At 47.6% G+C, this 26,575-nt stretch overlaps 1 protein-coding gene across 1 annotated transcript; it reads left to right on the top strand.

Annotated features, from left to right (window-relative positions):
* The first annotated feature begins 646 nt into the window (after nt 1-646).
* Nucleotides 647-22,355, top strand: Stom (stomatin). Its single transcript, XM_057755099.1, has 7 exons — nt 647-769; nt 9,747-9,850; nt 10,881-10,953; nt 12,623-12,705; nt 14,890-15,093; nt 16,494-16,628; nt 20,455-22,355. Exons 1-7 carry the CDS (start codon nt 679-681, stop codon nt 20,647-20,649), a joined length of 885 nt encoding a protein of 294 aa, XP_057611082.1. The 5' UTR covers nt 647-678; the 3' UTR covers nt 20,650-22,355.
* The last annotated feature ends 4,220 nt before the right edge of the window (nt 22,356-26,575 follow it).

The raw sequence follows: 26,575 nt of genomic DNA, 5'->3' as shown, positions 1-26,575 counted from the left end.
ACCCAAGATCACATCCTTATTTACAGAAGCCTTCCGGGTTCTTTTTATTAACCAAAGTGGATTCTCTACGCTGTCGCTTCGCAACACCCTTAGCTTGTTTGTTTGTGGTATAATACAAACTTCACCACGGTTGGCACTGTGTCCACCAACTGGGAGGACCGCCAGCTTGAGGCCAGATGCTTCATAAATTAGTTTTGTTTGAAAAAAAGTAAATGCGCCTCCCGGGAACCCGTCCGCTTTGGGGAGAGGGCGGTGGTGTGGGCTCCTTCCTCTCACCCCACCTACTCTGTGCCCCAGGCTGGCCTCAGCACCCCGGACACGAGGGCGCTCCTTCCTCTCTGATGCCTGGGACTGCAGGAGGCCTTGCTCTAGAACCGCGCCTCAGCACCGCCTTGTCCCCGCACCTCCTCCTGGGATCACCCTACCGCGAGCTGGGGCGAGACCTTGGCGGGGGTCCTAAGCATTCCAGCCTCTCTTTCCCAGACTCTTCCTCTCCGACAACGCCCTTCAGGTCACGCCCCCTCAGGCCACGCCCCTCTGCGCGGCCCGAGAGAGGGCGGGGTAAGGGGCGTGTCCTCTCCATTTCCGGGCGCCTATTGGGAGGATCTCCGGCGGGAGGCGGAGCTCGAGCCGCGTAGTTGTTAACGGCTTTCTGAGGCTCCAGCTTTCGGGACTAACATGGTGAAGAGCGATTCCGACTCAAGCAATATGTCTGAGAAACGACCTTCCGACCACGTCGTGACTCAGCGGCTCCCCGAGTCCTTCAGGGGTGAGTCCCTCGTCTCTGGCACAGCCGCCCTGAGCCAGCCCCCGGGTATCGAACCCCCAACCTGCAGCGGCAACCCCACTGACCACCGGGTTCCGAAAGGCGCGTCTCCCCTGCACTGTGTGCACTCCTCAGAACCGCGCTCTTCTCCTTTACCCCTGGTTTCTCGGGCTGGGAGATAATAGTTTCCAGTGCTGGGACGCAACCTGTATGGCAACCAAGAGGGCGCACCGTTGGCAGGGGCGTGTATCCATTGCTCGGGACCCTGGCAGGCAGGGACTCGCTTATCCTTCGGGTCCTAGATGTCACGTCAGGTGCCAGCGCTTCCTTATCTCGCGCCATGCATGCGGACCAGGGCAACCCCTGGCAGTTGTGGTAGAGGTGATTCTCTAGCGTGTTCAGCCTCTCCCATTCTCCTTTCTTTCCTGCCCCAGCGCTTCATAAGAGAAGCTTCCCATACGGTGATCCCCACGCCTATGGACCAGGGAAGAACTCGACCCGCTTCCCTCCATCCCCATCTTCGGGAAACTAAGTTTCCTGAGAAAGGGCTAGGCTTCAGCCTCCTTTCCTTCCAGCTCCATTGTCTGCCTCATTTTATCCCCCCTTTGTCTTGGAGATCTTGCTTTTCAGGTAAATAGCCCGCTGTTCAACACCCTACTGGGGCCTTCCTAGTCTTGAAGGCAAGAACAGTAAGAGGCCGCATCCTATCCCCTCTGAAGAAATTAGAGTCCTTGGAAGAACTACCTACTTGAGCCTTTAAATTGGACAACTCTTTGGGGTCGGGAGATGCCCAGTAAGAGATAATAAACCTCACAGGAGTTCTGCTCTGCTCTCAGGAGCTTTACTGATCCAAAGGAATTATTTCTAAAGATGGAATTTCAGAGAGGATGGCACAGTGGGAGAGATTTAGGAGGCTGAGTGGGCTTTTCCAGCAGAGAACGCTGTCATCCGTGCGGATTATCTGCAAAGTCAGCCTGATTTCCCATCTAAATCCCGTCCCCTAAACCAGGAACACCTCCTTAAATTTCTTTCTCAGGAGTATCACAAGAATTTCAGACGGCTCCGGAGTGTGGTAGGAGAGCACCGGGCAGGAGTTCCTGGGTTCCATTCTCAGTATCAGACATAAAAGCATGTGTGTGAATCTTGCTCCATGCTTTACTTCCCAAATTGGGAGTGTAGTAAAATTAAAGAGAATGATAGCAAAACAAAAAACTAGACTTTATAAACGTTATTTTATTGAATCCTCACAGCTGATATTCAGAGTGATTGCCTTAGCCACACAGGATTAGTGGAACCATACTTTAAATTCGTATTTCAGTGATTCCAAAACTTGAACAGGCCACTGTCTAGCAGTCTGGGCCTCCCTAGAGCGCAGGTGTGCTGGCCGACTCTGCCAGCGCCCACCTACGGCAGTGGGAAAGCATCTTGAGAAGCACCCTGAGAACAAGCATGATCTCTGCATTTCAAGATTGGTCCATTTTCTCGGTCATAGACCAGTTTGGTGTTTAGTTCTAACTCCCTTTTCTTAACGCTACATTTATCTGTTTTAGACAGAAATGTTTTAGAACTGGTAAAAATGGATGTGCTCTGTCTGAAGCATATACTCAAATAAAATTTTGCTTGGTTTTTGTCACTTCCGATTTTAAAACCTTTCCACTTATTTAGCGCGTGTGTGGCTGGCTTGTGGAAGTCAGAAGATAACTTGCAAGAATCACTCTCCCCTTCCACCATGTGGGATCCAGGTTCAAATCCAGGCCGTCCTTGTGGACAGCCAGCGCCTTTGCATGTTGAGGCATCTCACCTTCCTGCTTTCTAGTTCTTTGTTTTTAATTTTGAGCCTCTGTGGTTTGACATTAGGAAAAACAATATTACTATAAGGTATTTAATAGAGTTTCCCAAATGTGTCATGTGGCAAACATAGCTAGATGCTTTCTTTATAAACATCCAATTGCAACCCTGCCAATAAAGCCAATGTCTTTATTCCCCGTCTTTCAGTAAGGAGGCTGAGAGCTGGAAGATAAAAGTACAGCCCAAAGGATTCAGAACTAAGTTTCCAACCCAGGCTCTGACTTTCCGAGCCATTTTCCTGATCCTATAGCTAGCTGTCTGTAAAGCGGGTACCAAAGTATAGTCTGGTTCAACTTGAGGACTTCATGGGCTAAGCAACAACAAAGGAAGGAAGCCCAGAGGAGCCCAGCGCGAATCAGAACCTCCTGGATAAAGTCACTCAGAGGACTCTGCTGATGGCTGCAGTGCAATTACAAACCCCAGCTCTGCTTCATTAGCCTTGCAGGGAATTAGTCCTAGAGACAAATATACCAAACCTGGGAGGAACCAAGGCAGTTTACCTAAAGCTAGCGCATTCAGTAATGGAACAGTGTGGGTGGCTTGTGAAGGCCTGTGTTGTTGTCAACAGATAAGTCCCTTTGGGAGGATCTCTTGGAAATAAGCAGAATCATGGGACAGATTTGTTTATTTCGGTTGTTCCAGTTGATCAGATTGGGGAGAACTTTAACTCAATAATTGACCTAAACTAAACTATCAGTGGTACTAAATGAACTCAACTGAAGACCAAGACTGCGGAAGCTGTTGTGTATATATTGCTTATGAGTAAATAGATTTCAGTGTCCCTGAATAGTCTAACACTGTAGAAGATAAAGGAACTGCTCTGCTTTTAAAACATGAAATGTTCATGAAGTGCCTCAGAAGGGACTAAAGGTGAGGTTTAAAGAGGCCACAGGGAAGCAGCTTCCTGTAAGCTGTGTCAGCCGAAGGTCCTGGACATACTTCTGACATAACATTTATTGTATGGTATTGAAGTTTGTCGGTTGGATTGATCTGTTACCGTCTCCTTTTTAACCTCACTGTAAAAACTCAGTATGAGCTGGGTGGTGGTGGCACACACCATAATCCCAGCACTCAGGAGGCAGAAGCAGGTGGATCTCTGAGTTTGAGGCCAGCCTGGTTCACATAGTAAGTTCCAGGACAGCCAGGGCTACACAGAGAAAGCCTGTTTTAAGGTGAGGGGGGTAACCAAAATAAAAAAAACTTCAGCATAAAGTACATAGTAATTGAATAAATGTTGAAAGAAAAGGGAAGTGGAAGGCAGTAAATAATCTTATCAGTGTTGATGGACAGCTTATTTTATTGTTCATTGATTTTAGGATAATATATCTTCTTCCTGTAGACAGACCACTTATCTAGGTTTGCATTAACAAGAAAGGAACTATAATTGGCAAGAGAGTATATTGTGCCTAGTAAGAATCCTCACTTACGAAGACAGAAGTTGTGGATCAGGAACACTTACTATACCCTTGTTCTTTCTTTTTCGGCCTCTGCCCACTTTCTGGAACTACTAAAGAAACTTGAACCTCAAGCTTTTGTTTGCTTTTTTAGTAAGTGGAGCCTTGAAAATGCAACCAGGAAAATGCCTTCAAGTATAAGACAATAAAAATGATGCCAAATGTGTTGTCCACTGGAGTGAGCACTCGTGAGAAGATAGCATAGTGTACGGAGGTGAGAGCAGCGTTAAAGAGACAGGCTTGTGGTCAGCACCACCACTGCCAGGATCACTCAGGAGTTCCACTTCCAGAGGGACAGTTCCTTACCATATAGTTAGGCATAATCTTACTTCTGCATTTCCTAGGATTATCAAATAAGAAAATACATATGTACTCCTTCCAGAGAAGCACTAGGGAACCCAAAATGCTAAACACACAGGGTTTTCTCTTCAGAGAGAGACGTGGGAAACCCATTTTCCACCCAGAAGGCTGAGAGAGAGCTGGCTAAAAGCTCGATGGATTTTGCACTGCGTGGTGAGTCCAGACCAGATCCCTCCCCCAGGCCTTTTCATGAGCTTCTCCTCTCAGCATATCTGCTGGCCCCATCTTTCTGGAATATGTCACATAAACTTTATAACAGCTTCATTGTCACACAGGATAGAGTTAGTTTTCATCAGGAAGTATTTCACCAAATTGTGCTGTGCTTGACTGTGCCAAAAATACACTACTTGGGTCAGACTCAGAGTTTGAACCAACACTGGCTACTGAGTCGTTTAACCAAACTGCCTTCTTATCTCTCCTGGATCAACCCCCTACTGCCTGTGGTGGTCACAGAGACCCCACAGATGTATGTTAATTTTCTTTAGAAACTTTAAAGATTATTATGGCATTACTTCATAGAGAAAACGAAGAATAAAAAGATTAATGACAGCTAGACTCACAGAAATATACTCATTTTCCGTTCAGAATGTTTGCATTTAGGGGAACGTGTATGACAGACAGACAGACTGACAAAGTTTAGAACTAGTTTACTACCCCATATGTGATCTGTTCCTCCTCTGAGATAGAGTCCCCAAGCAGATCGTTAGTCTTGATATTTTCTCCATGGTATGTGGGTCCCGGAAGGCAAGTCACCCGATCAAACAATCCTTATGAGCGAATTAATGGCGATCTTAAAGTCAAGCATTCTACATAATTTCTCAATGGGTCTTCATAGCACTGTGAAAGGCACTGTTCTTTCTTCCATTTTACTGAGGAGAAAATGGAGTGGTGGGGCTGGGATCGGACGCTGGATTTTCGATCTTGTCCATATGTCTTAGCACTTCATCTGAAGAAGACTTGGGAAGCCAGTGATAAAGTGTTCTGTGCTTTTTAGTTCTATTTTAAATGAACACAATGTTTAGCTCCAAAGAGTTTTTGTTTTTTTATTTTATTGAGACAGGGTTTTTCTACTGTAGTCCTGGCTGTTCTGAATCTCACTCTGTAGGCCGGCCAGGCTGGCCTCCGTCCCAAAGAGATCCCCTGCAGCTGCCTCCTGAGTGTTGGTTAGAGGTGTGGACCACCATGCTGACCAGCGGCTCATGAGAGCTTTCTAACTGGATATTTTTTAAGATGTCTAAATAAAAGAGCTTTGAGGAGAAAGAAACACTAACATAAGGAGTGCCTGTCCTGTTTGTATAAACCTTGGGCTGGCAAATTGCTTTCTTTTTCTCCACTGGTTAGCCCTTCCTGAGGGAAAAAGTCTGTGATCTGGTTTTGTGTCTTGCTTTTTCTTTGTTTGTCTTTTAAGAATAACCCCTTGCGGAAAGCAGCTGATGATTCCTTTAGGACAGTGGGCAGAAGTGTGCTCTGGAACCCTCGCGGGCTGAAGTCTCAGTCTGGCTCATGTGGGGTTCCCTTTCTCTTCCCAGAAAAATGCAGTTGTTTCACGGACTGGGCAGTTCCCGACTTGGCCAGTGTTTTCCTGTGCTTGCTACACGCAAGCTGCCATCCTTTACAACATCTCTTCCTCCTCACTCACTTCCTGAGAAATCAGCTGACTAGCTCTTTTTTTAGGTGAATAGCCTTTTGGTTTTTTTTTTTGTTTTGTTTTTGTTTTGTTTTTGTTTGTTTTAGATTTTTAAATTTTATTTAATATGTATGAGTGTTTTGTCTTCATCTATCTATGTGTACTACATGTGTGCCTGGTGCTTGTTATGGCAAGAAGAGGACATCATATCTCCTGGAACAGGGTTATGGGTGGTTGTGAGCCACCATGTAGGTGCTGGGAACCAAACCCGGGTCCTCTACCAGAGCAACAAATGCTCTTAGCTGCTGAGCCGTCTCTCCAGGCTCTGAAATAGTTTTGCCATTAAAAAAAACATTCCTTCAGTCCAACTTTTACATTTTTATACTTTTTAAGGGTTAATGTTTTGCTACACATGAAAATCAGAGTTCAGTGTACACAAGTGAGTTTTGTAGGAATGCAGCCATGATCCTTGTACACACATACTGTGTGCTGCCCATGGCTGTTTTGTACTGCCGCAGTAGACTGGAGTGCTCGCTCACACGCTGTGGTCTGCAGAGCCTTTTCCTCCTGGCCCCTCACACGAAGAAGATTGCTAAATTCTAGCAGTCTGCTGAGGAACAGTGGTGTTTAAAAAGGAGGAAGAGGACGAGGACAGTTGCATCTTGACTATAAATCTTTTAAGAAGAAAATAAAAATTTCCAAGGCTTTACTTTCACTGCCCATTTCCCCCTAAATAAAGCGCTATTAGACGTGAATAGCATGTGTTTTTAGTATAAAACTCCTAGAATCCTGTCTGTCCCTACCCAGACAGTAATGGTCAGGACAGTTTATAACATAAACTCACATTCCGGGAAAGGGAAGGAAAGGATTGCCTTGAAATACTGTAACTGAGATGGTTCAGCAACTCTGTAGCCTATCCCTTCCCCTTTGCTCGACAGTGCAGTGACCTAGCCCTCATCTTAGATGGGAGGCAGTTGCTGGCCTTTCTCAGCAGAGAACCCAATGCATCTTGAACGTCAGAGTAATTAGATCTCAGTGGTGAATGGGATTCATTACTCCCAGGGACTTTTAGTCCTGGGATGAACTGCCAGCTCCAGTTCATCTTCAAACAAACCAGATGCGGCGGATGGATAGCAACAGACATTCTCTGAGCTTTGGTCTAGGAGCTTACAAGGAAGGAACCACTTTCCCTGGAGCCAGGCACAAAAGTTACTGTACAACTTGTACCTTTTTATGTTTGGTTTTGGTTTTATATTACTTTTCTTAAAGTTCAATTTGCATAATAATAAATTTAAATGTATAGATATATATCATTTTAGGTTCTTTTGAAATATTTCAATTTATTGTTGTTATTGTTATTATTTGTTACAGATAGGGTTTCTCTGTGTAGCTTTAGCTGTTCTGGAACTCGTTCTGTACACCAGGCTGGCTTCGAACTCAGACCTCTGCCTCCAAGCGCTAAGATTAAAGGTATGTACCACTACAGCTGGCTCGTTTATTTCTGTTTGCTTCAGCCTTTTGCGTACAGGTATGTCTGTACAGCACATGCATGCATTGTCTGCAGCGGCTAGAAGAGGGCATTGTATCCTTAGGGATTTGAGTTACAGAGGTTGTGAGCTACCAAATGGCTGCTGGGAACGAAACCCAGGTCCTATGGAGGAGGAGCCGGTGCTCTGAACCGTGGAGCCATCTTTCCACCTAACTCCTACATCCTGGTTTTGATTGGTTAAAAGTTTATTTTTAATGCAGTTTTCAGGAATTTCACAGTGAAAAGGGAAGTGTATGAAAAATGGCAAAGTTTACAGTCAAGTGTGGTGAGATCCCTGCTCTCTAGAAGTCTTCTCCCAATAAAGCATTGGCAAGTATTTAAGCCACAGTGTCTCAGGAATGTTGATTGCTTGTTGCTTGTCATTTCCTTCTTCATAAGCTACAGAAGGAGACAGCCTTAAATTAATAACTGAGAGAGTCGGAGGAAAGAAGGCTTATGAAATTTTGGTGGGTAACTGAGAATTGCTTTTTCTTATTTGCCCAATAATCATGGCTGACGGAGATTCATTTATGAGCCCAGCGGAACCCCACCTCCTGAGAAGTGTAGTTTATACACTTTGTTGAACTGTGACCAGATGGGATGGGATCTTGATGGTTAGTAATAGGATCATTTCACTGTAAAGGGAATAAGAACATAAATATAATAGTGTTGGCGTGGAGCCAAGCATTTGATATGGACAAGACTGTGTCCAGTTTTCAAACTACCCACCTGACTCCCTGGTCCTCCTCTCTGATGCCATGTACTTCTCTGGGCTTTGAAGAATCTCAGTGTAACGATGGGAACTGCACTTCTATATTAACTTGTAGAACTATTTGACTTTAAACAAAATGTGTTTCTGTGCATGTGCATCCATGCCATAGCCCACATGCACCAGAGCCCGCATGCACCAGAGCACACACACACCAGAGCCCCCCGAATGCACCAGAGCACGCATGCACCATAGCACACATGCACCAGAGCACGCATGCACCAGAGCACACATGCACCAGAGCACACATGCCACAGTGCCAGTGTGGCAGCATGCGTGTGATGGTCAAAGGACAACTTGCAATAATGAGTCCTCTTCTACCATGTGGGTTCAGGGATCAAACTCAAGTGTCCCCATCCTGGCAGAAAGCACCTTCACCTGCTGCGCCATCTCACTGGCGGCCCCTTGTAAATTTCAGTAGTGCAACAACTTTGGTTTTTTGTTTTTTTTTTTAAGTCAAAAACAAGAAAAGTACAAGTTCATGGCTATAGAGGCTAATAAAAGATGAACAATAGCTGGAGGAGGATATGCTACTAACTTTATTCATTTGAATTTTAAAATATATCATGAACGAGGAAAGAAGTTGGAAGAATGTATTGAAATAGTTAACTGTTTCTGAGCTTAAAGTAGCTTTTCCCTCTTTTTATATTTTCCTACATGGTTTTGCATCAGGATGTATATGTGTTACATTTGTGATCAGACAAAAGCACTATGTATATGCAAAAGAATGAGGAAGACCAAGTACAATGATATTCACCACAGCATTGTTTTTAATAACAAGAAACCAGAAACAGCCCCTTTACTAATCAGGAAATGGTGGCAGTGTGCAGAAGTAATTTGTATAAAGACACTATAATGGGCATGTGCCTTATGATTTTTGTCATGAGCCATGCTGTGCCCTGAACTAGAACACACATTCCCTCTGTCTTTTTGTTGGTGTTTTCCTTACTTTTAGGAATCTGACAAAGGCTGTGATCCAGCCATCCCAGTCCACTCTCACCCCCAGCCCAATGTGTGCCCCTCTTCTCCTTTCCATTCCTGAATCTTCCGAGCAGACACCATTCCTCTTCCCCACCTGGTTATGACTCTTTATTCCTCACTGTATGTGGTAGAAGCCGAGTGTTCTTGGTTTTCACCATTTCATATACGAGGCAAAATAAAAAGCAGTGTCTGATTAGCGTTCGCTGGTGAAATGAGTGCCATATGAGGCATGGGCCGGTGCGTGTAAGCAACCAGCATGGTGAGCACAGACAGGGCTGTTCCTGGAGGAGTGAGGTGCAGTGATGATGGCCTTAAACTCACAGAGATCCGCCTGCCTCTGTCTCCCGGGTGCTGGGATTAAAGGCGTGTACCACCACCGCCTGGCTCAGGCTGTATGTTTTTGTTTTCAACAGAAAACTCCAGGACAGAACTGGGACCATGCGGATGGATTTTGGTGGCTTTCTCGTTCTTGTTCGTACTTATAACCTTCCCGTTATCAATATGGATTTGCATAAAGGTAAAGAGCATTTCTTCTGGAGCAGGGTAGCTCCTACCTCTGTAAGCCACTAGGCCTATGAGACAGATATTGGGATATTGTACGGGCCTGTGGTTCATTTTCTTCCATCTCTCTTTTGGAAAACACATCTGCTGATGAGTTACAGTAGATCTTAAACTCCTTTCAGCCACTATCCACTCAGTTCCTCCTCACAGGCAAAGTGACAGTGGCCATGCCAGTTCTCTGTGTCGGGATGTGAGACCACCGTGAGAAAGCCCCTCACAGCTAGGATGGCAGGGCAGGGTGGGTTTGCTGGCAGTACCACCATTGCCATGTTTCCTCACTTATAAAACGGGAGAAAATGGCAGTCGCTGCTGCGGACGATGGCGGGGATGAAATGAACAGCCTGCAAAGCCTGGAACCTACTGACTGCAGAGCCTGGAACAGAGTGAGCGCTCCGCAGCACAGAGCTTTCCTGCGGAGTTACTAATACTTCCATTTGCATATTCCTAAAATAATGAATGTGCGACCTGCATTTCCTGATACATCTTGTTGTAATTAATGGAATCAGAAAAAGAGCTATAAGCTTTTCTGAGCAGACAAAACATGAATGATAAGCAGGGACGCTAATGGGTGTGGAGATGGATTTCCCCGCTCGGCCCTGATTCCCAGTGTGTCCACAACCAGAGTGTTTTTCTGGGTTTGGGGCAGGGGCTTCTAGGTAGTGCAGGCTGGCCTTGAACTCACTTCGTAGTTCAGGTTGGCCCAGACTCATCATCCTCTGGCTTCTGCCTTGAAAGCCCTGAGACTAGAGGCCTGTGTTGTGACTCCCAGCCCCCCTTGCTTTTGTAAGAAGTATAAGGGTGTGTGCTCAATAAATAAGCCCTGTGCTTGGAAGAGCAAACACCAGATCAATGTCTATAGACACTGTCGGGAATGGAGAAAACGCCAGGAGGCTCTGAGCCTGGCCAGAGCAGAAACACGTTAAGAAGCTCTGTGCGTACATGCGTGTGCTCATCATGGTGACTTCTCATTCCTGTTTGTGTTCCAGATTGTAAAGGAGTATGAAAGGGTCATCATCTTCAGGCTGGGTCGCATTTTGCAAGGAGGCGCCAGAGGACCTGGTCAGTACTAGGTTTCTGTTTGGAAACTAAAGTGTTGTGGTTTTTTAAACCTATATAAGTGTGTGAGTGAGTGTGTGTGTGTGTGTGTGTGTGTGTGTGTTTAGGGGGTATGTGCACATCAGTGCTGATGTCCACAGAGGCCAGAGATATGGGATCCCTCTGTAGCTGGAGTTACAGAATTTGGGAGCTACCCAGTGTAGGTGCTGTGAATCAAACCCTGGTCCTCTGGAAGACCATCAGGTGCCCTTAACTGCTGAGCCCTCTCTCCACTCTGAGACTGGAGTGCCTTACTGATATGAGTCCCCAGTGAGGCCTCTGCTTAGAACAAAAGCTTTATGACAGTAGTAGCTGGTGGCCCTGGCCAGACCATTACTATCTGCTTAGAGTGATTAGGTTATTGTTTGCACTGGCCACAGCTGTGGGAGGCTGAGCATGGGAATCCATCCAAAGAAAACCTTCAGTTAGATGCTGGGTTTAAAGGAACGTGCCGCCACACCCAGCTAGGCTCTGGGAATTCCCAGGAACTGAACACAGTCCCTTATCAAAGGGCTTGCTGTCTGAAGGCTGGACCCTGACACAGAAGCTGATAGCCACCACCCGCATTTAGTGTTGTGGGACAGTAGCCACAGAGCCCTGAAGCGCACAGGAGACCCAGAGGAGAGCAGACACGAGGCAAAGCTTTCCCATCTCTTCTGTTGGTTTTTTTTTTTTTTTTTTTTTTTTTGGTTTTTCGAGACAGGGTTTCTCTGTGGTTTTTTTGGAGCCTGGCCTGGAACTAGCTCTTGTAGACCAGGCTGGTCTTGAACTCACAGAGATCCGCCTGCCTCTGCCTCCCGACTGCTGGGATTAAAGGCGTGCGCCACCACCGCCCGGCTTATTGGTTGTTTTTTTAAATACTTATTTTTATTATTTTAAAATTATATGTTAGCCAGGCATGGTGGCACATGCCTTCAATACCAGCACTTGGGAGGCAGAACCAGGTAGATCTTGAGTTAAAGACCAGCCTGGTCTACAGGGTGAGTTTCAGGACAACCAGGCTACATAGGAGAAGCCTGTGTTGAAAAACCAAAAATAAACAAATAAATAAATACAATTATATGTGGGTATGTGCACATGAGTGTATGTGCCTTCAGAATCCATCAGACAGTTGGAGCCCTTGGAGCTGGAGTTACAGGCAGTTGTGAGCAGTCTATATGGGTGCTGGGAACTGAACTTGGGTCATTCAGGAAAAGCAGTAAACATTCTTGAGCCATCTCAGCCACTCTGGTTGGCTGTTCTGTTCTGTTCTGTTCTTGTCAAAGCAGCATCTCAAAGACTGACCTGAAACTCACTGTCTACCCTAAGCTGGCTGAAAACTCCCAGCAATCCTCATGCCTCAGCCTTCCAAATATTGTAAATACCTGCATGTACAACTATGGCTGCCCTTCTGAATGCGAGGCATGAAGAAGTATTAGCCACAGAGTATTCCTGACAGGGATAACTCCATGCAGAGCCATGGAGGTAGAGAATAACAGAGTGGAGGCACTGTACTGTGTGAGACCGTGCTCAGGACTGACCTCTTAGGGTGAGAAGTGAGTGAGAGTGTTAAAAACAGCAGTCGGGACTGAGCCCGCGAGGGCTGATCAAGCTGAAGCTAATCCCATCTCTCCCATCCTGTGCCTGTTTACAGGTCTGTTTTTTATCCTGCCCTGCACTGACAGCGTCATCAAGGTGGACATGAGGACCATCTCCTTTGATATTCCTCCTCAGGAGGTGAGCCGTTCTCTAGCTATGGCTGAGGGCTCTCACAGCCTGCCCTAGGCCAGCGCTGGCAGCTGACTGCCTCCCATTTCCCAGCTCTATGGCCTTGGGTGAGTCTTTCGGTTCTCTGTGTCTCAAGGTCCTCAGCTATAACATGGAGGTCATAACGGCGAGGCCTACCTAATGTGGTGTTGTAAGGAGTGAGTGAGAGTCCAGCGGGAACTGCTTAGCAGAGAGCTGAGACTGAAGTGCCCGCCGGGGAGTGCTCCTTGTTGTTAGTAGAAACTGTGTGACTAAGGACATGGAGCTATCATTGTTCCCACCACAACTCTCTTCCATGGGTTCTGACAGAAAAACAAATTCAGTCTAGTTGAACATCCTTTCTAAGGGTCTTCATTTTTATTTGAGGCAAATTGGTTAGAAGCCACAGAATTAGCAACTGTTCATTTGTTTGGTATTTTAGGAGTCTCTGTATCATTTCGCACCCTTCCAGCTTCTTCACAAGCAGCTCAGGCAGCATCCACAGCCAGTTCCTAGAAGGCTACACTGCAGAGAGACAAATCCTGTGGATTCTCTGTTGCTTTCCCCTCAGCTCAGGACTCACTGCACTGGACACCAGCTCTGTCATGGCCATTAGGTACCCATATGTCAGGAGACATAGTAACCAGTGCAGACAGGAGTCCCCACGGCTTCTGACCAGGCTAGCTGTGGGAGGAGGGAGAGCATGTTCCCTGAGCACAGGCTGGGAGCTCAGCATGATGCCGGAGCCTAGCTTTCTCCTATCACAGATCACATAATCCAGATGGGAACTCCCTTACTGGTACTGACCCAAGCATCTGGTATGGTTGGACTTCTCAGTGCAGACATCTCCGGATTCTCTGCATGTTTCCCTGTCATTGATGGGCTCCCTGGAGCTCCTGAGAGGGTTGGGAATTGTGTGGCATTTTCTTGTGTAAACATTGTGGGCATCTGGCGTGTTGCTGTGCACTTCTGCCTCTCGCTGTTCCCTTTCCCCTGCAAGCTGCCAGCCCAGAGTGGATTGGAACTTGGCAAGCAGCTCTTCCCATCCCCTGTGAGCTTGCTGCAGAGGGAGATAAACCCTCTGCCCACTAACAGTGAGCAGAGACACTCTGAACACAGCTGTGGCAGGCAGCCACAGTGGCAAGATCTGTGAGTGACATTCACTTTCCCATGGCAGTAAGAGGTTGTCACGTGAGATGGTAGGGAGCTGTGCATTTGTGAATAGGTCCCCTCTTCTCTAGTTTAGAGGTATTTTTAGATTGCTAAACAACAAAAGAGGATTGCCGCTTTGGAGCTTGGCAGGGCTATGGGGCTGTTTAGCTGTTGCGATTACTTTTCATTCGCATAGCTGGGGATGTTTTAAAAGGCTTCCTTCATGACACCTCCTCCCTTGACCATCATAGAAATAGTCACAGATGAGGGGCTTCCAGGTCTCATGACTTACAGCCCGCTACAGCCCACCGAGCTGGGTGCAAGCAGAGCCATCTCGGGTCCTGGACTCCGCTCCTGCAAGGCTCGTCACTCATTTTCTGGATCTCATTTCAGTTCCTCTCTCATGTAGGGACCCACCAGCTATCAGTCACACTGTCAGTGCCAGAGAAACGAAGAAAAACTGCCCCTAAGAAACTCACAGTTGCTGGGTGGTGATGCACACCTTTAATTCCAGCACCACGGAGGCAGAGGCGGGAGGATCTCTGTGAGTTTGAGGCCAGCCTGGTCTACAGAGCTAGTTCCAGGACAGCCAGGAGCCAGGGTTGCTACACAGAGAAACCTTGTCTCAAAAAAATAAAGACAACAACAAAAATCAAATGAGGAAAAAAGAAAGGAAACTCAGTCTCCGGGGAAACGTCCACATCCCACAGAGGGGCAGGGAGGTGCCGGGAGCTGTGCCTGACAGTGGCAGTCAGGGAGACCACTGAGAAGACATCTGAGTGCTGGGAAGAAATGAACAAGAACAATGCTAGCTATGAGTGGCATCTTCAAATCTGTTGAGTGATTGGATAATCTGTTGGAGTTGGATAACTAGGAATGTTTGATGAAATCTCGAAAGGTGTAATTAACCTTCTGATGCCTCACTGAAGAAGATCAGCCATTGCTTAAGGATTCAGAGAAGAACATTTGTAGTGACAATGAAGAAGCTGTGGTGGGTGTGTGATTGTCCTTTTCCTCCTATAGGTCCTCACTAAGGATTCAGTGACGATCAGTGTGGATGGCGTGGTCTATTACCGTGTTCAGAATGCAACCCTGGCTGTGGCAAATATCACCAATGCAGATTCGGCAACCCGTCTTTTGGCACAAACCACGCTGAGGAATGCCTTGGGCACCAAGAACCTGTCTCAGATTCTCTCTGACAGGGAGGAGATTGCACACCACATGCAGGTGAGCGTAGACGGAAGCGTCTGTCCTGCCGAGTCCCAAAGAAACACACAGAAGCTTTATTAATTATAAACTGTTTGGCCTCTTCACTCAGGCTTATTATTAACTAGCCCTTACAACTTAAATTAACCCATAATTCTTATCTATGTTTAGCCATGTGGCTTGGTACATTTTCTCAGTAAGGCGTTCTCACCTTGCATCCTCTGCATCTGACTGGTGATTGTGTCTCTGCCTTTTCTCTTCCCAGAATTCTCCTAGTCTAGTCGGCCCACTTATACTTCCTGCCTGGGTACTGGCCAATCAGTGTTTTATTATACTATTATGAGTGGCAAATCCTTACAGTGTACAAGAGCTTTATCCTACAGCAGGTGAGGAAGGTGGCTCTGTCACTTAGCCCGAAGAGATAATTGCGCTAGATCCATGACTGACGACAGCATGGCTGCCTTTTTTTTCTTTTCCAGGGCTCCAAACTTTATATACATGTTTTCAGACTAACATCCATGGGTTCATGGTACTCATGCTATTTTTAGATTCCTTCCAGTGTTCTGTTTTTTCCCAGAATCCATACTATCCTCATCATAAGATCATAATGGTTTAGATGTTATTCTGCAAGAACACCACTGAAGCCCTGGTGTGTGGACAGGTCCATGAATCCACGCATACCTGTCATGCCTTCCAGTCTTGACTGTGAGGTAGATGTTACTAAAAGTAAGGCTGACCTGTTCAAAAACGTTACAGTATTATAAATATGAATTCCTGCCCTTCATAGAGGTTTTGCCATGGTTAAGTCTGTGGCTTGTTTTGTTTTGAAACAGTTATCACTCTACAGCTCAGAGTGCCCTGTAACCTGCTCTGTAGCCCAGGCTGGCCTTGCGGTCCTGCCTCAGCATCACTGCCACCGCCCTGCTAAGGAATATGGCCTGTGTGATGCCATCATCCCTCCTGGAATAGTGCGGTTCATTTCTGCCCTTCTAAAGAGAGGAGTGAAATGGGAATTCATGGCTCACATTGACTCGGGTAGGCAAACAGTGGCAAAGCAGGCTTAGCCCAGGCTGGCCACTGCACTTGTGTTTCACAGGAGCACGGCCTCAGCTGTTCACTGTGTTGCCCATCCTGCTCTTGGCCTATGAGAGCGAGGCAGAGTATTGGAAGAGGTGCAGTGGAAACCGCAAATAAACGGTTTCTTTATGACCCCTTCGAGTTTGTGAACAGCTGCACTGGCTCCTCAGTAATAGAATCAGGGCGGTTTGTCTCCAGCCCCAGCTTGAGCTCCCGTGGTGCTGTTTCTCTGCCACTGTCACCAGACCCGATCCACCCCACATCCCAGAGGACGCAGCTGCTCTGGGCGCCTGGACAGGAGCCTCGGTGCCTGTGTGCTGCACTTGCTTCTCCTTTCCTTCCAGAGTACACTGGATGACGCCACTGATGACTGGGGAATAAAGGTGGAGCGCGTGGAGATTAAGGACGTGAAACTGCCGGTCCAGCTCCAGAGAGCCATGGCTGCAGAGGCAGAGGCTGCCCGGGAGGCAAGAGCCAAGGTAATGTTTCCTGCTTGTTTAGGTTCTGTTTTGTTTAGTTCAGTTTTCTTTTTAAAATCCACAGGAATAAAAACACTCTCATTGAAAAACAGTGAAACAGCCCTGAATGTTTAGTATAGAAGCTCTTCCCATTGTTTCAAATCCTATTTCCTCAGAGGCTACTACTCTTAACAATTGTGTGTGTGTGTGTGTGTGTGTGCAAGTGCATCATCATGCATGTGTGTGCGTGTGTGTATTGATATGTGTGTGCATGCGAGTGTGTGAGTGCATCATGTGTATGCACGTGTTTGTGCATTCGTGTGTGTACGTGTGTGCATGTGTGTATGCACGAGTACATCGTGTGTGTGTGTGTGTGTGTGTGTGTGTGTGTGTGTGTGCATTTTTGAGACAGGGAGTTATCTGGTCAGCAAGGCCCCAGGACCCGCCTGCCTCCCCTCCTCCAGTACTGAGGTTACAGATGTGTGCCACCACGCCTTGCTTTTACGTGAGTGCTGGGGAATCCAAACTCCGGTCCTCATGGAGAACTGTAAAGGAAGTGCTTTATCTGGTGAGCTATCTCCCTAGTCCTGTCCTTGCATTTTATTTAACTAGGTTGTTTGGTTGTTGGCACAACTACACTGCACAGCGCACACTGTCCTGCATCTTGTCCTTTTCCCTTAGGTCTCATGGGAATATTGGTCTGTTAGATTGTATCATTCTCTCAGGATTGTGAGCCGCATTCATGATTTCCTCAGTTCATATTAAAGGCAGATTGTTGTTCAGAGCACAGGACAGTCGCCTCAGCTTGCAGCCACCTGTCCCTCCCTCGTGCTCATGGTTTCCACTCCCTCTCTTTTCCAGGGACCTTTCCTTCCTACTGCTTCTTCTTTCTCCCATTCCCACAGGTTTCTTCTCTTTCTATGTTTTCTTCTCATCTTCATCTCGCGTTTGTCTTAAGCCTACATGAGTGGCCCTTCTGGTAGTGCTGTTAAGCTAGCATCAAAAAGAATTGTATCTTTTAAAATGACAATGTATCAAAATATGCAGCCTCTCCCTAAACCCCCAGGACTGGAAAGAAAGGTAGGCCTCTCCAGAGTTGGACTTGGATTCTCACTGTAAATAGCCCATGGTGGAGAGTGCCTCACTCCGAAGTTCCAGCATTCCTAAGGGGCTGTAAAGAGCAAAGGCTTCCTGTATAGAAGGGGATTCTCTCTGGGAAAAGAGGGGTGAGAGCACACCCGAGCATGGCCACATAGCCCCACCTTGTGAACAGCGGGAGCAGTTTTCATAGGAGGGTTTTCTGTGCCTTTGACAGGAGCAAACCAGTTTGTCATCACTAGAAAGGGGTAGTAGTTGCACGTGGCCAACCGCAGAACCCTGTCCATGCTGTAGGATACCTGGCTCAGCCACAGACTGGCCGTTATAATGTCTTAGCTGCCAGTAGCAGACAGAGGAGTGGCCTGTTGGCATGGCCTCGCCGGCGTCGCCATGCCTTCTGCAGATGCTCACGAATATGTGTGACATTGCAGAACTCTCACGTGTGTTCTTGCCAAACCATCACTTTCAGGATGCACGGTGTTGTGAGAAGCTTCCTCTTACCATCCAGGTATTTGGAAACTAGGAACTGCTTTTACCTTATTATCTGTCATTGGCTAAAAGCCCATTTTTATACCATGTAAAACAATAATTTCTCACGCATAGAATATCAGAATCAAAGGATCCCTTACTGAGAACCTGCACCTTCTATCCCCATGTCAGTGATTAACTGCGGAGCTGTTTCCCCTGAGCTTAGACTTGACATCAGAACCCTTTTGTGGCGCTCCAGATAACAACCCTCAACGGCTTGGAGTTAGCCTTCAAAATGAAACTTGTTTGCCATCCTAGTCAGTGAAAACTGGAGCCCAGAAGAGCAGAGCGATTTCCTCGAGGTCCCACAGTTGATTAGTGGTGGGAACTCTCTCCCCCCTTTCCCTTCCCATCTCCTCTGGGGCTCCCACCACTGCCCTTCTGCAGTATCTCAACCACTTCTGTCTTCTTCTCAACAAGGAGCAAAGATAAAGGAGGCCAGCTAGAACTCTGGCTACCATGCTGTCCCTTAGCCTGACAGCTGTGACATGAAGGGTGGGGTCTGCACAGTGGGCCTGCTTCTTAAAGTACACTACAAAATAAATAATAGCTCCAAAATGGCTGCAGCCTTGCTCACACTCAAGTTCTCACGGGAAGACAGAAGGCAGCTGCCCCTTCAGGAAGCAAGCTGCCAAGAGAGAGAGAGCGGGTGAGAGACCATAAATACAGACTCCAGAATGGAAGTCCTCAAGTTAATAAGCCACAGGGAAACTCAGATTCAAGTCACAGGCAGATGCCACCCTAGACATCCATCAGGATGGCTTGAAAACACAGTGTGAGAGGAGCTAGGAGTGGAGAGGCAGGAACGGGAGCCCCTGTGCTCCGCTGTGGGAATGCCTGTTAGTATTGTCACTTTGGAAGGCAGTGTAGCAATATCTACCAAAGCTGGATGTTTGCAGAGCCCATGGCCAGTAGCTCCACCCCTCAGTGTGTATCTCATAGATCCATGCCCATGTTTCCAGGGGTGTGCCACAGAAACACTCACCCCAACCTGGAAACTTTCCAAGTACCCATCCTGAGTTAGATGGATAAAGGCTGAGTTATTCACAGGCAGTAACAGCGTGCAGCAAGAATGAACACAGCACTGCTCCCTAAGAAAGTCTGAGCAGAGGAAGCCACTCAAAAGTGGGGAGGGGGCCTGCTTTGGGGAGGTGGCATGTTAGAGATAAGACACCTGCTGTTATGTAAGACCAATTCCTTTGGCCCAAAATGAACCTGGATTGTGGTTTTTGCCTATATAATGTCAACCCCAAATGATGAGGGGGTCTCCTCCCTACTGTGCTGTGTTGAGCAGTGGCCGAGGCCCCAGCCTGGATGGAGAGTGCGCTGAATAAATCTTGCTTTTGCATTCTGGACTTGACTGGATCCTGGTGGTCTCTCTGGGGGTTGCAACTTGGATACAACATTCAGAACTTGATTTCTCTGCTCTGTCTGCCTCTTGATCATACCATGAGATGCTGTCCCGTTTCTAGAGGAGTGTATTAGCTATCTGTCTATTGCTGTGCTGAAACACCATGACCAAGGCAGCTTATTGGGAATTATTTTATCATCCTACAGCAACATGTTCAGGACAGGGCAGAGTGAAAGCTTTCTGTAGGTCTGAAGAGGGTTCTGCAAGTATTCCAGAGTTTCTCCTAATATGCTTCTGAATGCGTGAGGGGGTCATCACATGTGCGTGGATGGTTAGTACCCGTTACTATGGAGCTGTGCGTGGATGGTTAGTACCCATTACTATGGAGCTGTGCGTGGATGGTTAGTACCCGTTACTATGGAGCTGTCATGCACTTCCTAGTGTGTACACAAGTTCATGTGCTAAAACTCACACTGCCTTCTTCTGTCAAACAGGATCTGTCAGGTTTGGGTTCAATAAAGTCTTTCCTTTCTTTGATTTCAAAGAACTGGAATCCACGTAATTTGCAAAGGGTTTGTACCCACACACGAAGTCAGCCGCTCTCCCCTTCCCAGTTCCGTGGACTATTCAATACCCTGTTCAGTGTGACTGTGCTTCCCTGTTCAGGGGGGGACAGGCGGCAGTAAAAGAGAATGCCTTGAGCCAGACACACCCTTAAGCACGTTCCAGGAGAACATCTGGAAGTGAGTGTCTAGGCGTTGATGGTTCCTGGGAAGTCCCGAAGGCTGCCTAAGGCACATGAGCCCTTACTGGAAGACTGCAGGGTGCCACCATGCTGTTTGCCAACTGACCTCTTCCTCCCCTCCGTAGGTGATTGCAGCTGAGGGAGAGATGAATGCGTCCAGAGCTCTGAAAGAAGCTTCCATAGTTATCACCGAGTCCCCTGCCGCCCTTCAGCTCCGGTACCTACAAACCCTGACCACTATCGCTGCAGAGAAGAACTCCACCATTGTCTTCCCTCTGCCCATCGATATGCTGCAGGGCCTCATGGGCTCTAAACACTGAGCTGTGCAGGTCTGTGCAGCACTGTGCTGAGCCCTTCCCAGGGGAAAGTGGGGACCAATTTAGCCGTTCAGTCGCAGCGAGATTAGCAGGAAGCTTGACTGTTCCCATCCCTCCCCTTTTCTGTATGTAGACCGAGGGACTCTTAGAAGGGACAGGAATCCTAAGAGCAGCTGAGAGACCACTTTGGAGCTAGGACGTAGCTCAATAGTAGAGCATTTGTGTAGCAGGCTCCGGGTTTCATCTTTAGCACCAAAACAAACAAAATCACTTCCTTGTAAATACTGAGACAGATGGGTGGTTTATGCACCGTAACTTACTCTTTACTAAATCTGCATCTTATTTTGTGGTAGGCTGAAGCCCTCTCTAACTTCCTTTAAACTGTCCAAGCCCTATGTGAGCAGTCAAGCCAGGCGAGGGACACAGCCTCGACATGCCACCCGACCCCACTGGGCAAATGCTCTGCACAGTGAAGACTTGTGTCACCCTGCTTCTCTGGGCCACCTGTGCCTTCCCATCAGGGAATCTTAAAGGGCATTTCCCCAGTGTCTGTCTGCCTGATCTAAGCCCAGACTTCTCCATGATCCTATCAGAACTCGAGAAAGAGGCTTGACTGTCCCTCCCGGGGGCCTGTACCACCCCCTCTGGGTACCATACTTCCCCACTGTGGTGGGTGGTCCTTTTGAAAACAATGCCTGCAGTTTTTACAAGCCCTTTGTGCCTCCCCCAGACTTGATGGTCCCTTTCTGTGCTGCCTTAAAGAGCAGCTAAATTCTTGTCACAAAAGTGCTTTTTCTCACTTTTGCCTATTTTCATGTATCAGGTTTTAAAATTTTTGATTTTTAAAACTAACTTTTTAAGTTCTATAAATAATTGTTATATGCCCATTTGAATAGCGTACATACAGAAGTACTTTTTTAAAAGAATCTTAAGAAAACCATTATACTTTGCTGTCTGCATACTGTTAACTACTCTACACTATGAGTGTTGTGACTGCTGATCCTACCCGAGCAGTTTAACACGCGGAACGGGAGCGTGTGATCCCTGATCTTGCACAGACACCCGTGCTGAGCTCTCGCTGCAGAGGGAAAATGCTTGTTTGGCTAGGATTTTTGCTGTTGTTTTCATCAAACGTTGATACCAATAGAGGAAGTGGTCGGTCCCTGTGGGCCACAGTTTCTTATTGTGACATCCTTCCCTTGGCCTGGAAAGCTTGGTGGTGACTTTTGCAACATCTTTGAGGCTCTTGATTCACCTGGAGAAGCCTAAAAGAACAGCTCCCTGTGGTGGGAGCACTATTCACTCCGCTGTGCGCTGCAGGCCCACATGGAGCCTCCACCTCCCTCACACCTGGTTTCTAAGCCTTGAACCCAGCTGGGTTTTCTAGAGATTTCCACCCAGAACTCTAGTTGCATTTGCATTTTGAATTTAAAATGATGGTTTCATCTGTTTGGAGAAGTGACTTTCCCTCCACTGAGGACCAGGTACACCCACACCTGCTCAGAGGGAGAAAATGGTACACCGGGTCTCTAGATTTCTCCCAACAGACACCGACTGGCCTTTGCTTCTGTGCCTTGTGAATTAGTCACCCAGTAGACTACAGCGCAGTCACAGGGAGAAGAGGGGAACGGCGAGCCATGGGAAGGGTGCTGCTGTGGGTTTTCAAGAGTCCTCCCCTTCAGCCGTGTGTAATAAAGTGTGTACCCTATAACCAGTTTCCCTCTGTCAGAGTCTGTGTTGTTGCTTTGAAGTTCACTGGAGTTTGCAATCATAGTTGAGGTGGGGGGGGGCTTAAATCTTGAATTTTAGGTTCTGAAACCTTACTGATTCAGGGCAAAGAGGGGAGCTGGTTGACTGTCTGTAACAACATGTTCACAGCATGGCCCTGAATAGAAAAAAGAAAACACAAAACACAGGGTTTATTATGCTTTCAAGTTCATTGTTGTGAATCCCTACACTGCCTGTCTTCCCACGCCTGGCCGCCCCCCCTGTGAGGCCCCACACTGTCTTCCCACGTCTGGCTACTACCATATGAGTCCCTGCCGTCTTTCCATGCCTGGCTCTCACCCTGTGAGGCCCCACACTGTCGAGCCTGGCCACCTACCATTGCTTTTCAGATTTCCTTTTAGCAGCAAACCTTTATTTCCAAGGGAATGATCCACTGGAACACGTGTCTCTTGGCAGTGTCCGCATGTGCAGCACTGAGAGCCCCAGTGAGGACAGCTACAGAAGGGGCCTTCAACCCGGGCTCTCCACTCAGCCATGCTCCTTAGCATCCGATCTCCTTACCACTTACATGGAGTTTGAATTCTGTTTGTAAGATCTCACAAGTCCCTCATAGAATCCTGCGGATTCCAATTTGAAAATGGTGCTCCTGAGGGTTCTTCCCTGAACCACCCAGTCTGTACCATGCCCTTGGATGGTTCCTATCTGCCACCCTTTTGAGAGCGTGCTAAAAGCTATAGGTCATCACTGAAAATTGCACACATCAGGGAGCATGCAAACTTGTATACTTAACGAGGGGAACACTGCTCTAGCCACCGTGCCTTCGAAATATCAGAACTCCTGGACAACCTTATTCCTATACCCTAACTCTACAAATAGATACCCAGTTACCCGAAACAGCTCTGTGCCAACTAAAGATCACACTCAGAGAATGACAAGCACTGCGCACAGCAGGCTGCCATCTTTCTTTTCACTCACAATCTTACCTGGTGTGTGAACCAGGCCACGGGGAATCGCTGGATTCATCAGGCTGTCTGTCTCTTAACAATGATGCCCACGACATCAGGTATAGAGCAGGTCCAGGCTCGGATGAGGCTAGGGTTTGTCTAAAGGCAACACTAAAGAGATGCACATGGCTGTTTTAAATCTTCCCTGTAACCAGAAGGGCTTTGTGAGAGGAAGTTGGAAGCCACTGTGACAACTGAGGTTCTAGTGAGCAAAGGTGCCTGCCTGAAAGCCCAATGATCTGAGTTCAAGTCCCAGGACACACATGGTGGAAAGAGCCAACGCCACAGGTTGTCTTCTGACTGCCACAGATCTGCCGTGATGTGCACGTGCACCTACACATGAAACAAAATGTATTTCCTAAAGATTCTGGGGTGAGGGGCTAGAGAGACGACTCAAAGGGTAGAACTTGTTCCTCTTGCAGAGAAACCCGGGCTCCCTTCCAGCACCCACACTGTTGTGGGGTGTTCACCAGAGGTGAGCACTCAGACATAGTTTGTAACCTGCTGAAAATCTTTAGCCATCTGGGACAGGTATTTGGGAAGCCAGGTGTAATCCAAGTGTCCAGAGCATGAGGCTTCTGAAGGCAGAAACCATGTTCTGGCATCTTGCTCAATGCCTCAGGGGCAGACTTTGCAGAAACAAGCAACCGGACAGAAGCTGTAAGAATCAGCTGGAGGAGGTTCTGCACCAGCAGGTGGCTGAACGGATACTAAGAAAAGTTAGCTAGGACATCCTGACCTTGGGTTCCTAGACTAGAGATGGGTAATTCCATGGGATTCTCTGTCAAGGAGGTCAAATTCTAGTTAAAGCTGAAATGGCCTCAGCAAGAATACAAGATGGAGGAGCCTCTGCTTGGTCTCACCTGTCACGACCAGCAGCAGCTCACTTCTGGGGGACCCAACACTCTGTGGCCTCCTCAGGCACCAGGCACACATGTGGCGCACATATGCCCTTGCAGACAAACACTCATAAGAATACAAGTAAACTCTTAAGATTTTGCTGGGGGAGGGAGAAACGGGCCGGAGTTGAAACCCTCTGATAATGACTACACAAAGCTGCAGCAGTCTACTGTTAGGGTTTTTATTTTTAGCATCTGGCCCCCCCAAAAGTCAACCAAATAGCCATTCACTGTGTCTTCTTGCCTCCTTCCTGCCTCAGAACCCCTAGTGTTCCCCAGGATCCCTCTAAGAATGTTCACGCAGGACAGGAGAAATTCACCCAGCAACCAGATGGACATCACTCACTTATCTGGCCAGGAATGGGCATGCGGATTCCTGAGAACCGAAGAAAGGTTTTCTGTGGACTTGGAAGCAGCTCATCCTCTCCCTCCCCAAGGAAAACATTTACAAACAACAGATTTGTCTGCCCTCAGCTTGCTGATGCACAGTTGAGAGCCCTAATACCCCAGATACTTGACTACCATTCTGATGCTCAAAGCCAACAGATCTGGTGGGAAACCTAAGCCCACAGTGGCTTGAGTCAAACACCAAAAACTCTGGACTCTCACAGAGAGCTCTTAAGGCGATTTAGTTTGGGCTGGTTCTTCATCATGTACAGTCCAACACACCCTAGTCACCCCAGCACAGGGCAAGTTTATTCCCACAATGCACTAGGATCTATGCATGTAATTTTCCACCACTTGCTAGAATCCTACATTGGGTTAAGCCAGAACCATGGATTTCCAGGAAGCAAGCTGGCTTTGTCCACAGCAACCTCCATCTCCCTGAAGAGAAGGCCCTGTCGTGTGTCACCCTGGGGAGGTGTGAATAAGTACCTACTCTCCCAAAGAGTGAGCCAAATCTGCAGGAGACCATCAGAGTCCAACTTGATGAACCAAATGGGTTTATTGGGGTCACTTACAAGAGCAGAAATGACTCAGAGACAGCTAGCTGCATCACCAAAGCTCACCCCAGGATGAGTGACAGTGTAGTAAGCTGGGCACCTGGAACTCACAGAGCTTCAGCTCAACAGGCAGAGTTGTCTCTTCCAGGCCTGGAATATTGAGCATCTCTGGGCAACCTGCTTTCTCTGAGCCTCCCAGCAGTCCTTATCAGCTTAGGTAAATGTGGGGAGGGAGAGCCCTAATGGATAGGATCAGCTTCAGGGACTTCCTGAGGCTTTCGTGTTGTTTACTTCTGGAGCTTAATGCCTGGAGCTTTGTGATTCCTTCCAAGATGAACTGTTTTAACTCTGGTCTGCTGTTCTGCTAAGCGTTTTCAGGATGTTACGCTTGCTGGGTCAATTGCTTTGACTACCAAGAGCCACCCTTTGGAGGTAGGCAAGGCAAGCCAAGCCTCTTGGCACAGTGTTCAAGGCTCCTGTCCACTGGTTACTCCAAAGTTGCAATGGCCACACGTCTGCCCCACCCCCCGAGTGCTCCATTCTCCCCACAGCACCCCACCTTTGTTTCTCAACCCAGCTCCTCTTCCACTAGGAAAATTCCTCCTGTGTTGCCCTCATCACTCTGGCAATGACTCAGATTCTCTGGAGACAGGGTCCCAAGGGAACCATGCTTCTAAAAAGCTCCCTGGACAGTTTCTGGGCCCAGCCAGAGTTGGAAACAACAGTGTAAATACAGACATCTCTCTCCCAGGCTTCCTACCATCCAAACCTCACCCTGGGCTGTTCTATAGTCCACATACAGAAGCTCCCTCCTGTAACATGGAGTGGCATGGGCCAAGAGGAGGAAAAGTGGTCAGACAACTCCAGAAGGAAAGAGGGGAGGGAACAGGCTCCGTCCTTGAGTTCCTTGCACTGGTCTGGCACCTCCAGGAGAAAAGTTTTTGAAGCAGTTCGTGGGAGCATCCAGGAGGGAGTTCTGATGCTCTGAAGACCAGCAGAGACTCAGGCCTAGAGGGACCACTTTGGACACCAAGGAATACCTCCCCTGTGTTCCAAAGGTTGCAAACCTGGGCAGATCCAGGAGCCTCTCTGGCTACGGCAGTTGCCAAGGCAGAGATCTCACCAAAGAGTCTTGAGTAATAGAATAAACAGAAGGGACCAGCTGTAGAAAACAGATACAGGCAGACACCACAGGCTATGTCTCTATGATAACACACTTTGTCTGCTTCTTACTCTAGGGAATGTAGTTGACTTTGAACTCTATCAAGGTCAGGCCTCCTAATGACAGTGAACAGGACAAGGGAGCCAAGACTCACATGCTCATTTGACTCAGAACATTCAAAGAATACATATT

This window comes from Chionomys nivalis, chromosome 22 (genome assembly GCF_950005125.1).
Source record: "Chionomys nivalis chromosome 22, mChiNiv1.1, whole genome shotgun sequence".
Classification (NCBI taxonomy): domain Eukaryota; kingdom Metazoa; phylum Chordata; class Mammalia; order Rodentia; family Cricetidae; genus Chionomys; species Chionomys nivalis.
This window is presented reverse-complemented; position numbering and strand designations above follow the sequence as displayed.